Genomic DNA, 13,683 nt, shown 5'->3' with positions numbered 1-13,683 from the left:
CCGAAGTCTGCGTGTATAGTTAGGTGTTTTGAAAATGTGTTTACTACGTTATGGAGGGGGGAGGTAAAAGCAAACAAGACCTTTCTGAGTGCATGCCCCTTGGCCAACCTGAATGTATAAATGACTTCACTGTGTAAGTTATTTTGCCTCCGGCAGCCTGCAGGGGTATCTGAGTTCTTCGTGTACTAACTTAAATAATTAATGCTGCGTCAGTAAAGGCATCCTATGCAGATTTTGCCTAAGCAGTTCTTTTACTTGAAACTTAAAGTGTCAGGTGAGAGTAAAATTCTATCCACCCAGTTTAAGTGCAGCTAATATTTGTGCTTCTTGTTTGTTGGGGTGATTGATATCCTGGCTTTTACTTCCTAACAGGGTCAAGTCCAAGGTGGTTTTCGATCAGGAATCCGCATAGCCCAAGGCTCTTATTTTCGTGTAACGCTCCTAAAGCCAATTCCAGTTCAAGTTGATGGAGAGCCCTGGATTCAGGCCCCTGGCCAGATTATTATTTCTGCTGCAGGACCAAAGGTACTGGCTGTAGGTTTGTCTTAGCAAGTTGACTTTGTTTATCCAGTGGATATTATCGTATTATCTTGCTTGTCTGTTGCGTTCTGATGCTCAACTTTAAAGGAGCTAGTCGGCACGGTGTGGTAACTGTTGGATAAATACATAGCAGTTTCTACAGAGGATTTGAGGGCCCTCTCCACTGGCTCAGATGAGGCTTGTGTTTAAAAAAGTAGTCCCTGAGCTTCAGCCTAGTGACTTAATTTTTTCCCCTGTATTGAGATCTCCAGGCAATGTTGCTTGCCCTGAAGCAGATCACAGTTACGAGGGCCATGGTAGTACTGCAGCGTGCAAGGTAGTAAGCAGTCTGCTGGTGGTGCTGGAGGAGGGAAGGTCTGTCAGAGAGCAGCAAAGGAGAAAACTGAATAATGAAGGAGAAGGGTCTGAGAAAAAGAGACTTTGGACTAATCGGTGTCTGTTTTTCCTTTATATCTCAATGTATATGTAGAAGGAAAAGAGCATCAGCTACCTGAGAATTTAACTTCTCTATTGACATTGAAATTGTGAAATAAACATTTTGCAGTAGTTGACTCTGCAACATTTGTCCACACATTTGTCTGCTACCTTAAGGATGCCTTTTTAACTCACAGAAATTTGTTGATACAGGCAATCTCGGAGAATATATAGCCCTACCTGGAGGGCTACCAGAACAATGGCCCTTGCAGAGGAAAAATGGGTGAAAAAGAGGGTCATACCTCAAATGTTTTGGAATAAGTTAAACTTTGTTCTTTTTCTGAGAGAAAGGGGGGGGAGAGAAAGAGAGAGAGAACAAACCTAACTTGTCCTTCCAATGAGAAATATTTCTATCTTTCTATCAGGTTAGTGACTAATAGTGTTATCTGTATATATGTGTATGTATATGTGCATATATGAATATATAGGCACACACATACATATCCTTATACATCTATATACATATACATACATGTGTATATATGTTTATGTAAAAAAAAAAAGCAGTTAATCCTATAGCTTTATGATAGGTGCTTCAGATAGTTGTGTATTTAAATGTTTTTCTGTTGCAGTTCCAACATTTTACTTGTTTACTAGTTAGTTGCCTTAGATCTGCTTATAGGTGACTCCAGATATTTTAATACTCACTTTCTTTTAAAACTTTCCATTTTAGGTCCATATGTTGAAAAAATCCAAGCAGAAACAGAAAAAAACTGGAAGCCTGAGAGAGGTGAGAGTGGATAGCATGTCAGTCTCTGAAGGAGGACGCTAAGTGGAGACCTGTGCTCAGAAGTGACGCAGCACACCTACTGTAGATACCAAGATGGTTCAGTAAAACCGAGTGCAAACAACTAGTGAAGAGGGTTGCTTATGAGCGTGCCTTTCATTACATTTTGGTAGTACTGAGTTCTACTTCGTCTTTCAAAGATAGTGCCTCATTGTTACAAGTAACTATGATGTACCATTTGTCTCATCTGAAATGTTTACTTTGGGTTGCTTTTCCATAAGCCATTTCCCAGTTTTTCATGTATATAGAAACTGAGGCCAAACAGAGATTCCAAGATGCTGAGGTTTCTGCAGGTACCTTCACAAAGACTCTTCCCCCCTCCCAGCTTTTTCTTAAAGAAAATCATTCCATAGATAAATTTTGGTGCATTGTTCTATAAATGAAAATGTGTTCCTTTAAATTAATGCTCACAGTAGCCTTCCAACCAAAAAAAGGCAAAGACATGAGCTGCTGAGAACTCCTTGGATCAGTCCAGATAGCCCAGCTGAAACAGTACTACCTTAAAGAGAAGAATACAAAACACAGGAGACATGATTTCTATAAAAGGAGCCCCGTGCACTGGGAAGAGAGAAAGTACTAGAACAGTCGAGTCAAAATATTTCAGAGTTTACTTCAACAGTATTTGGACAGTGTGAATGAAGGGGCAACAGCTTGTAGACGAAGTTTTCAACTGCAGCTTAGTTTCTCCTATATTATTCAGCCAAAGCCTGTTTTAAAAGGCATTTGAATTTCAGCAGCTACCACTCTAATGTAAAAAAAGAACAAGAATACCTGAGGCAGTATTACATTATACTGATTTTTTTTCTATCATTGAAACCATTATCTTTGACACCAGACTTTTCTTCTTGTCTTTACTTGTTCTGTTTCATTTTCATTAATTTGTCACAGTTGGACTGTTATGTAACAGCAAACTCAAAGACTAAAAGAATCATCGATAATTAGGGTAAAAGAAGTACCATTTAGCGTTCACTTAAGTAAATTAGCACAGTCATATGTTAGAGCCAAACTGAAGTGCAGCATAGCTTCGCTGAGGAGCCCTAGGAGGTATTGAAGCCTGTAGTGTGCATGTAACATGTTGTAGACTTCAGATAACTGAGAATGCAATAGCCGTCGTGAAAACTCACTCACCTGGTCAGCCTTCTCAAGTCCTTGGTGGGTGTTGCTATCAGGTGTGGGCCCAGGGACACAGTGACTGTCTTTTCTCACTCGGATGAGTGTATGCTCTTTGGAGGCTGTTCCTCTGTCAGCTCCTGTGAGACCGAGATCACCTGTCTGTGCTTACCCATCTGCTGAAGATGCGGGGATCCAGTACTTCTTTTACAGCTTCCTGCTGGAGACTGGCACTAGAGCAGACATGCTGGTCCTGTCATACACTACATACATTGCTGTCCATGGCTGTAGTCATGTTGGTCTTCACTCACATCTCTGCTGGTCTCATCTCACCGTGGTTCTCCAGTGACTGAACCTTTCACTTCAGGTCAGCATCATACCCAAGGGGCCCTCTGAGCCAGTCGTGGTGCAGGGGGCCTGCATGGTTTTGCCACTTGTATGCATCTGCTGCTTGGAGCTACTTAAGCCATGTTGGCCGGAGCCCAGTTAGTTAGCCAGTGGGCTTCCTTGTCCTCTGTTGCATGGTAATAACTAATTTAGCTATGGATGGCATGAATTCATCACTCAAGTGGCAGCTTTAGGAGCGTTCCTCTTGCCAGTGTGTCTAGAAAACCATCTCCAGCTGCTTCAGGGGACTCAGTGTAACTTTGAAATATGCAAAAGCTGTTTTGTGTTGGAGCCAGTTATGTGCTGAGGCAGTTCTTGCTGGGTCTTGTTGATCAGTCTGAACGCTAAGCACTGTGCCAACTTCAGTAACATCTGATCATTACCTGTGCTTTCTACTTTCCAGTCACGGTGCAGACGAGGGTGTAAATGCGGGTGCTGCAAGACAGTCATCTATAGCAACAGAGTGATATAGCTAAAGCTTTAAACAGAGACAAAACAGCCATGCAAAAATGGCAGCCGCCTGCAGCCTTTCCTTCCTGTCCAGTGATCCCTTCTGTTCTTAGTGTTCTGGTAGAGAAGCATTTGTTTTCAATGAAGCCTCTTATTAATTGTTTAAATTGGTAATTTAATTTGGGGGATGTTCTTCAGGTACCACCATGTGGACTACAACTTATCTTTTTATTCAGCATGCAAACTGGACTCATGCTATGAAGGAGATAGTGTGGATAGTACAGAGCTAAAATCCTTGTCTCCTGATCATTAAACACAGGGTTGTCTCTGCTTCAGAACCTGGGCATGAAGGATCAGCTGGAGCTCTTCTGGCATCCTGATACCAGCATTACAAGTAGGAAGGGTAATGTATTGTATTTCAGGTTATGCCCTCTCAGGATGAAGCTCACAAATTACAGAGGAAATCTGAAATGGTTTGCTGCTTGTAATTGTCCAGAAAGCCAGAGAAACTGCTTTGTGTCCTCAGGCAGCAGAAAGAATGCATGGTCTTCTTTCCAATTGCTGACTCAGTAATGGAGAGGAAAACTTGACTTTTTGTTACAGAAAACATGAGTAAGCTTTAAGCTGGCTGGTACTGACCATCTTCTGCAGCCCAAGTAAATAAACATGTCTTACTCTTTTTCCAGACATACATAATCCTGCAGCATGCAGCTGACAGCGTTTCATGTTCTTGGCTTGTTAAGGGCCTGGCTGTCTCTCCCTTTGCTCAGTATCTGTTATCTGAAATAACATGAAACTCTCAGGTCACAGCATTTTAATCAGAAGGCCCCTTACCGTGGCATATCTGTCCATGGGGATCTTCCGTCCCTGCAGCATTGTACGAGCCTGTCTTGGGGTAGCATCGTGGTAGCAAGGCAACCCAGAAGTATGAAAATGTTCTCCTTGCAACTGCCAGAGGGGACCCTGGTGGAGGACAGGAAGGCTTTGAGTTTTTTTTCTTTTCCTCTTCTTTTTGTCAGAAACCAACTCCCACATGTTGTTTGAGCAGATGAGTACCACACTGGAATGAAAACGTATCTTAAGAAAAACACACTTGGCATTTGAGGTCTCTGTGCATCATAAAATGATGCTTAGTGTGTTTTGAAGACAAAACTGGGCAGTTGAGATAGGAAAGCTCCTGTAAAGCTTTTAAAAGGAGAAACTCACTATTTAATCTCTCTATTAAGATGTTCCAGTTTCAGGTACTGTAAAGGCCAGTATATCAAGAATAGATACATGCTTTTTTTTTTTTTTTTTTTGACATTTTTGTCACACACAGTACCTAAGAAGGCCTAGTTTTTTCTTCCATAGTATGTAAGACTTCCTTGCAGAGAGGAGATAACTCTTTGCAGTTAATGTGTAACATTTTGACTTAGCCTTTATGTTGAACAAAACAATGAAGTATAATTTACATGACAGTGGGCAGATAAATGATTCTCAACACTGAATCTTCAAGTAACGTTGTGGGAGAACCCAGTGGTCACATGGCCGAGTGCTTCAAATAATGCAATAACAAAAGTGTTGGGGAAGAGGCTCAGTTCTGTCAAGACAGGTGTTAACCAACATTGGGGACACGACCAGCAATGATAATCTATAGACAGGGAGGAGATGCAGGCTCATTGCTGTCACGAGCACACGCCTTCATCCTCTCTCCACTGCCCTGCCTTTTTACCTTGCCTATAAACCATGGCAGGCACAGATGGCACAGCTAGTATCTCTCCAGACTGAGGTACGCCTGTTGTCCCAAAATCGGGGTTCTTTTACCTGGTGTGCAATAATCCAGTCTCACACACAGAGCCGAGATATTTGTTTCATGTTTGCGCAAAGATGGGTGCCAGGTGGTCATTCCACAAAGCTAGCACACCCGGTTAACAGCCGGTGGACATTTGATACTGTTTGACCATTCGTTATCAGGACAATACTGTTTACACGTAATCTTCCAAGATTCTTACTGGTCCTGGTAGTCCTCGGTTTCAATTAAAGGTACAGAGTTTCCTTTTTCTACCACGCGTGCTCAGAGAGGAAGGGGCTTCTGTGAGGAAGGGGCTTCTAGGTTTGTGGGTGTGATTCTAAGTGTTCTAATGAGACAGTTCGTTAAAGGGTCACTTAACTCCACAGTACTGCTGAGTCTGTTTCAAAGTTATGTAAGTAAAGTTGATTAACTACTGTCTGTCTGCATCTTCCTTCAAGATGCACCAGATAGACCGGCCTCCAGAACATCCTGAAGTGATCAGCTGTCCTTTTGTAATCCTCTCTATACATACAAGATGAGATTACTTTACGGTGACAGCTTATGTATTACGCACCCTCCTGACCTTTTACTAGTGTCCTACTAGGCTTTGCCAGCATGGGGGAGAGAAGGGTCCTGAAAATCATGGTGCATTTCAAGTACCCCACTATTGCAGACAAGAGAAGGTGGTCAGTTGGTTAAAATCTGTTTTGATGGGTAAACACATTACCTCTGCCATGAATTAGGAGAACCGAAATTCAAAAGCTCATCCCTGAGATACAGGTGCTACTTCAGAAAATTTGCTGCTTTTCCCCATGGCTTTTACACTTGATTTGTATAGTTTAAATTGCTGATGTTTTCATTGCATTGATTTTTAAATGAGACAGTGTTATTTTGCCAAAAATGTTTTGTTCATTTATGTATGTGTATATGTGTCTGTGTGTACATATATATGTATACATACATATGCACACACCCTTTAAAAATAGGCCTTACTGTATTTCCTTTCACAGTGCCTACTTGTACAGCTTTTGCTGTGTTACAGCACTCTAATAGCACTCACTTCTGGATCTTGCTCTCACCAGTTTTGGACAGGAAGCAGAGCTTGCTTTCTTACTGGTCCCACTGAGGTTCTCAGAACATATTTCTAATGGACATGTGCTTTCCAACAAGACATGGTGGCAATATAGTAAAAGCACAACTGTGTTTAGAGTACAATCTCTGCATGTGTATAGTTTGAGGTCCTCTTGCTCTTTCTAGATTTTAATCAAGTCCGTGTGTGTCTAAAACCAATGGCAATGGCCATTGTAGCATTTTAAAAACTAGAAGAAGATGTAGCAGAGTCCACTGCAAGACTTAAATAAGGAACAAAACTAAATGAACTGTTATGGACAACAGTTCGTTAATCTTAACAGTTACCCTCTTACAAGTATTGTACAGATTGTATTTCTTTAAAAAGCAAGTAGTGTACTTGTTTTGAATATCAGCTGTTTGGAATCGCTCAGCATTTAGGTGTGCACATTACCCTGCAGCAGTCTGTTGGCATATAAATGTGTCATTATCAAATGAAGCCTCATTTTGCAGGAGGAGAAGGTAAGAGGAGCTGTTGTGACACTTGAAAAGGACTTATGTTGAAGACACAACAAATTCAGCTGCATAGGTATTTTATAACATAAAATGTTATGTTGTGACTGTGTGAGCAGGTATGCCCTGTGTTGCATAGTTGCTGGTCCGTACTCCAGCACTGAAACTGGGGGTGCTTTGGAGTTGTGCACTTGAGAGACCTGGTGTTGTCCCAAAATCGGCGTTCTTTTACCCGGTGAGCAATAATCCAATCTCACACACAGAGCCGAGATATTTATTTCATGTTTGCGCAAAGATGGGTGCCAGGTGGTCATTCCACAAAGCTAGCACACCCGGTTAACACCCGCTGGACATTTGATACTGTTTGACCATTCGTTATCAGGACAATACTGTTTACATGTAATCTTTCAAGATTCTTACTGGTCCCGGTAGTCCTCGGTTTCAATTAAAGGTACAGAGTTTCCTTTTTCTACCACGCGTGCTCAGAGAGGAAGGGGCTTCTGTGAGGAAGGGGCTTCTAGGTTTGTGGGTGTGATTCTAAGTGTTCTAGTGAGACAGTTCGTTAAAGGGTCACTTAACTCCACAGTACTGCTGAGTCTGTTTCAAAGTTATGTAAGTAAAGTTGATTAACTACTGTCTGTCTGCATCTTCCTTCAAGATGCACCAGATAGACTGGCCTCCAGAATATCCTGAAGTGATCAGCCATCCTTTTGTAATCCTCTCTATACATACAAGATGAGATTACTTTACAGTGACAACTTACGTATTACACTGGCAGTAGATACTCTTTCAATCTGCGCCTCATACCTCTTCCTTACAACCTTCATAGTAACTGTGCATTTTCCTCTTCTGCTAGGCTGCCTTCCTGCCCTTTCAGCCCAGCCTTTGTACTGAAACTGTGGTAACAAAGGCATGAGTATGCGGTGGTCAATGTGTGTGGAGAGCCGGGTAATGGACATCCTGCTCTGAACCACCACTCTGGCTATTGGGCTTAGACTGTTCATTAATTTCTACTTCAGCTTCTACTTCAGTCATTTAACAGCTCTGCAGCGAAGACTCAGCCACTACTGAACTACCTTGGATTCATGGTGACAGCGTTGCCTCATTTTCAGGCTTTGATCTTGTATGCACCAGTGCACGTATCACTTCATATACTTTTTGCACTTAACAGAAAAATGCAGGTTAGATGGGCTTAGGGTGTGGCAAAATTGCAATGTTTGTACTTTTTTGTAAATATGGGGATGATTCTACAAAGATGCACTTTCAGGTAACAATGAAAACAAGTTTGTAGAATGCAGCTATTTAGGAGTTTCTCTGACTGCCGCATTCCTTGATCTCCATCCAACTGTAATACTGTGTTCTCCTTGAAAGTCTGCTTGGGAATGAGAGATAGTATCTTCCTCCCATCGCAGTATGTATTTATAGCTGACTGACTGAAAGTTCATATGTATTTTTAAACAATTACAAATTGGCTGCTATTCTAAGATTTAGGTTTATTAGACTGATTTTATAATGCATAAAAGTAATGTTAAAGTTTTATTTATAATGTCAACATTTACTGATTTGACACTTGGCTTGTAGGAGAGATCCAGCTCAAAGCCTTCGTTCCTTTTGCTATTTAATGTATTTTTTTTAACAGCGTAGCCATGGTATGTGTGGAATGAAGTGAAATGAATGCAAATTACTAATCTTAACCTGCAGTTAGACCAGCAGTTTCAATGTTTACAGGACAGTGACTATTGATTGTAAACCCATATATGTCAGTTGAAACAGTGCATTCTTTCTGTGTTTTGGAAGCATTGTTTCTGCTTCCCATGACAATTAATGAAATAGTTGCCTTCTGGTTTAGATTCCTAGTTATGTCCCTTTGGAGAGATTAAAATGTGGATTATGACTTTTCTGCCATGGACTCGTAAGACAGAATTTCTACTGATACAAGTGTTGTATTGAACATGTTTTCCAAAAGATTGACTTTATTTTTTGTGAAGATAATAATTTATGAGAATATTTTATAAGCAGATCAATGTTATTGAAAAAGTTGGTCTGAAGTCTTGAAATAAGTGTGTGTAGATATTAAAGATGTATCCCAAAGCAAAATATTTTTTAATAGGGCACTGTTACTGGTGTAGTTATCCCTCTGAGCTCTCCTAGCAACACACCCATTTAACATGTCACTGTGCACAGCTCAAGTGTGTTATTTAGGAGACGACTTGATTTCAGAGGATGTGGCTTTACACCTCTGGCAGCAACTCCTAACACAAACATCAGCTGTAGAAGGCTGAACTTTTCCCCCATACAAATCACTGCAGGTTAAAGAGCAGAGAGCCCGCCCTTGTGCTTGACTGCAGGAATGTTACACGTCTGGTGACGGTTTGGCACTTACAGCCCTCTCACTGTCCGCAGGGTGTGCCACACATTAGTCCTTTTGTCTTCTGAAGGAAGGAAGGCGCAAATCGACCTGTGCCTGTGTCAAACAGTTAACAGCTTGCCTTGCCATGGCATACCTTTCTTTGTGCTGCTGATCTTGCCAAATTGGGTAGCAAGAGGTGCTTGAAGAATTACTGAGTATTTATTGTGTAATTTTAAGTGCTTATAAAGCCTTCACTGCTATTTTAAAGCAAAATTTTGGGGATCTGTAGCATAGCAATAGCTGTATAACTCCAGCTTTCTGAACATGCCAAAAGCAAGTTATCCTTGGGATAGTTTAATTAGCAATGGTGTAGATAGTAGCAATCAATACCTTGAAGCTGCAAGCTCTGATTATTGGTAGGGAGCATCTCTGCTTTGAATGCAAAGCATCACAGAGTTTGTAATTCGCTACAGATTACAGTGTCCCTTCTACTTATGAACTGCCCATGACGTCTTAACTCTTCTCAAACTATGGCTTAACTATTGCTTAAATAACTGTGCTTTTCATCTCTGGTTATTTAAATCATCCAACTTAAAGCAGTTTTATGAATGCTATTTTAATGTCAAGATACTCTAAGATCTCTTATAGCATTTCTTGTCAATGTTCTAATACATGGATAATAAATCATCTTGGCTCAATCAAGCTAAGCTGACCATTGAACAGCTTAGTTATTGTGTAGTGCTTATTCTTTGTGCATCTCCCTAATAATTCTCAGAAAAAAAAGCCTGAGTATAAGTTTTGAAGTGGTTGAAAACTGTTTCCACATTGTGTGCCTCAAACCAGTAATGCATTATCACACGTTTACTTGTGGATTGGTCTCAGAAACAGGCTTTTAATGATGTAACTTGTTTCTCAATGTCTGCCTTGCAAGTCACTATGCTGTGGTAACTTGTCTACAAATAACATACCTAGCATACTAATTGGTTTTAAAAAAAGTAATTTATAAAAGATAGATTCTTCTCTTATATTTAAACATCTGTTTGTCCGTGGGTTATGTTCTTAGAACAATTCTGTATATATTTTGCAATATGTGTTTTGTGTTTAATTTGATTGTACATTTTGCACTGATTTGAAATTCTGTATTCTAAGTATTATTTACAAGTTCCAGAGATCTGTAACTAGAATTTGTCTGTGAAAAATACAACATCTCTTCTACCCTGGATGTTTGTGGAGTAGTCATGCTTTAAAAATAGTGAAATACACTTCTGCAGAAAGAAACATACTTTGTTTCAGCTGGGCACTACTTTTGTAGGCATTCCGTAGCCTTGCTGTTTGAGGCTGGGTCATGCTCGGTAAGAGGGTGGCTGTGTTGTAGCAGTGTTATTTTGTAGGTCTTAGTTTCTAAGATGACACCTACACACTAAGTGTGATCCCTGCAACATTCAAGTACTTCTAGAACCCTTATTTCTGTGGGTAGCACTGACTGTAACTGGTAAAATCTTTCTGTGATAGCACCATAGTGTGTTAAGCATTTTTGTTTTGTGAGTTATTTTAATGATGATCCAGATTTTCCAAGGCGGTTTTGTACAATTGCTTGCCCTATTTGCATTCCTCTAGAAACACATGACCTGGTGTTTTCAGGCTGTGGGGAACAGGCCCATGGGTAGCCCCATTGTGCTTAGCTCAGGTGAGCAGTGGTGGACGTGGCCTGCACAACCCAAGGGCCACAGCCCATGGAGCTTGGCTTGGAGGGAGTCAGTGGGGGCAAGAGGAAGGGCTGTCCAGGGAGCAGAGCCCAGATGGAAACTCTGCCCCGCTGTGGGTGGACAGCCCACACCTCCACTTAGGATGTCCGTGCTGCAGTGACCCTTCCTCTGGCATGGACCAATTGTTTCTCCCCACTCTATTCAACAATTGATTGCAGAACAGAGGAGGGCTTCTTTTTGCCCTAGCGTCTCAGGGTAAGCCTTATTTTTCCTTGCTGGGCTGCTAATCAACAAGCTCTGAAGCAGCTACAACCACATTTAAAAATCATATATAGAAAAACTCAGTACAGGACTACTGTTCTGGGAAAAGAGGGGAAGCAAACAAAATCTTGATCTTCATGTAGAGCAAAAAAAAAAACCACAAAACATCCAAACCTGAGGTGTTCATGATTTAACCAAGCTTTATACCTACTAGCTTGCCTTAAAAATGGAAGAAAAATTGCCTTTTCTCTGTTAACTGGGGCAAGCGCAGTAGCATTTTCCACTTATTTTTTCTTCAGGTCCTAGTGGTGGTGTGGCACACTAAAACATACTGCTCTTCACATTGTAGACACTTCTTTGCAACATCTACACATTGCAACCCAGCACCTATTTCAAATAGGCAATTACAGGAGCCAGCTAGGCTGTCCAGTGGGTAAAACACGTACATGGAGGACTTAGGAAATCTCTGTGGGTGCTGAATGTGGTGAAGTCCTTCCAAATGCTGCAGGTGGGCTTGTCGTACACCTTTGTGAGAGAACAGCATGCAGTGAGCTAGGTGACCTTTGTTTTTCAGGAGTCATGACCAAAAAGTTCATCCTCGTACATAGTCCGGAAAAAGAAAGGGAGTATGACCTAATTCTCCCGTAACTGGGAAGAAGCAGGCAGTGATGAACTACAATCCTCCTCCTTAGCAGAGCACTGCTAGAGGCTCTTGCATCACACCTGCTAGGGGATCACAGAGAGAGAGAGGAAAAACAACAACAAACCAGTTATAGACAGAGTTTAATGAAGAGGCAGAACAGCCTGCAAGGATCAGGCACAGATGGAAGCTGTGAGCACAACACCCCAACCTGCCCACGGGAGGCAGCCAGCAGACACACGCTGTAGTGCAGGTGCCATGTGAGGCTTCTTGTAACATTGCTTAGTGAGTGTAGAAGCACATCCTCAGTCCTACCCATGTGCAGGGAGGCCTCGAAACCTTTACCCAAGCCTAAATGAGCGTGCTTTGACTGCCAAAGGTAAACAGGAAAAGAAGGAAGGAAATGGAAGTGGAGGAGCTTCCTAGCTGGGGCTCCAGATGACCCAGAAATTCACTGTTGGAGGGATTTGGGGGACAAGGGGCTGTTTGGGTATCCAGAGGGTTGTACCCCATGTTTAAGTGCATGGAGTACACCTGAAGTGGCCTGTGGGCAGAAAAGGTACCAGGTCAATTTATCTGCCATTTCAGGGTGAGGCACCAGTGGAGGATTAATATTTACGCAGTTCAATACACATCCAGGAACTCATGTGCTTCCAACATGCCATGATGTTCTACCTATATCGATGATGATGTGCCAGTGAATTTTACCCCTGCCCTCCTCTAAGCTGACAGAACAGCAAGGATCTGGTTTGCAGGCAGAGCAGATGATTTCCAGCAGTCCCTCCCTTCCTGCTCATGTAGGGTTGTGCCTTGCAGTCTGGCCATGGCACATTCCAAACAAGGGGAACTGGTGTCTAAGAATGGGAAAGATGGTTTAGCCATGATAAAGCCCAGTTTGACTTGCTGTGCTGGTTTTGGCTGGGATAGAGTTAATTTTCTTCATAGTAGCTAGTCTGGGGCTATGTTTTGGATTTGTGCTGGAAACAGTGTTGATAATGCAGGGACATTTTCGTTTTTGCTGAGCAGTGCTTACACAGAGTCAAGGCCTTTTCGGCTCCCCACCCCACCAGCGAGGAGGCTGGGGGTGCACAAGAAGTTGGGAGGGGACACAGCCGGGACAGCTGACCCCAACTGACCAAAGGGATATTCCATACCATAGGACGTCATGCTCAGCATATACAGCTGGGGAAAGAAGAAGGACAGGGGTGACGTTCGGAGTGACGGCATTTGTCTTCCCAAGTAACCGTTACGCATGATGGAGCCCTGCTTTCCTGGAGATGGCTGAACACCTGCCTGCCGATGGGAAGCAGTGAACGAGTTCCTTGTTTTGCTTTGCTTGCTCACACAGCTTTTGCTTTCCCTATTAAACTGTCTTCATCTCAACCCACGAGTTTTCTCACTTTTACTCTTCGATTCTCTCCCCCATCCCACTGTCGGGGAAGCAAGCAAGCAGCTGTGCGGTGCTTAGTTGCTGGCTGGGGTTAAACCACTTGCAAGTGGATTTAGTCACCAGTTAGACAAATACATTTTGAAGTACAGCTAAGCAAAAAACTTTTAGACAAATAATTAAGTCACAAGGAAATTAAATTGAAGGGTGGCTGGAGCCATTTTGGACATCAAATTGAT

The 13,683-nt window shown here is 42.1% G+C and overlaps 1 protein-coding gene across 1 annotated transcript in view; it reads left to right on the top strand.

The window, feature by feature from the left end:
• The window catches only part of DGKQ (diacylglycerol kinase theta), a 101,755-nt gene extending 99,772 nt beyond the window's left edge, over positions 1-1,983 (top strand). The window contains exons 22-23 of the mRNA XM_050912826.1: positions 373-525; positions 1,688-1,983. Coding sequence (XP_050768783.1) covers positions 373-525; positions 1,688-1,786 — 252 coding nt within the window. The 3' untranslated portion in view covers positions 1,787-1,983. The remainder of the gene's footprint in view (positions 1-372; positions 526-1,687) is intronic.
• The last annotated feature ends 11,700 nt before the right edge of the window (positions 1,984-13,683 follow it).

This window comes from Gymnogyps californianus, chromosome Z (assembly GCF_018139145.2).
Source record: "Gymnogyps californianus isolate 813 chromosome Z, ASM1813914v2, whole genome shotgun sequence".
NCBI classification, from domain to species: domain Eukaryota; kingdom Metazoa; phylum Chordata; class Aves; order Accipitriformes; family Cathartidae; genus Gymnogyps; species Gymnogyps californianus.
Note: the sequence above shows the minus strand (reverse complement) of the source record. Positions and strands in the feature narration are given on the sequence as shown.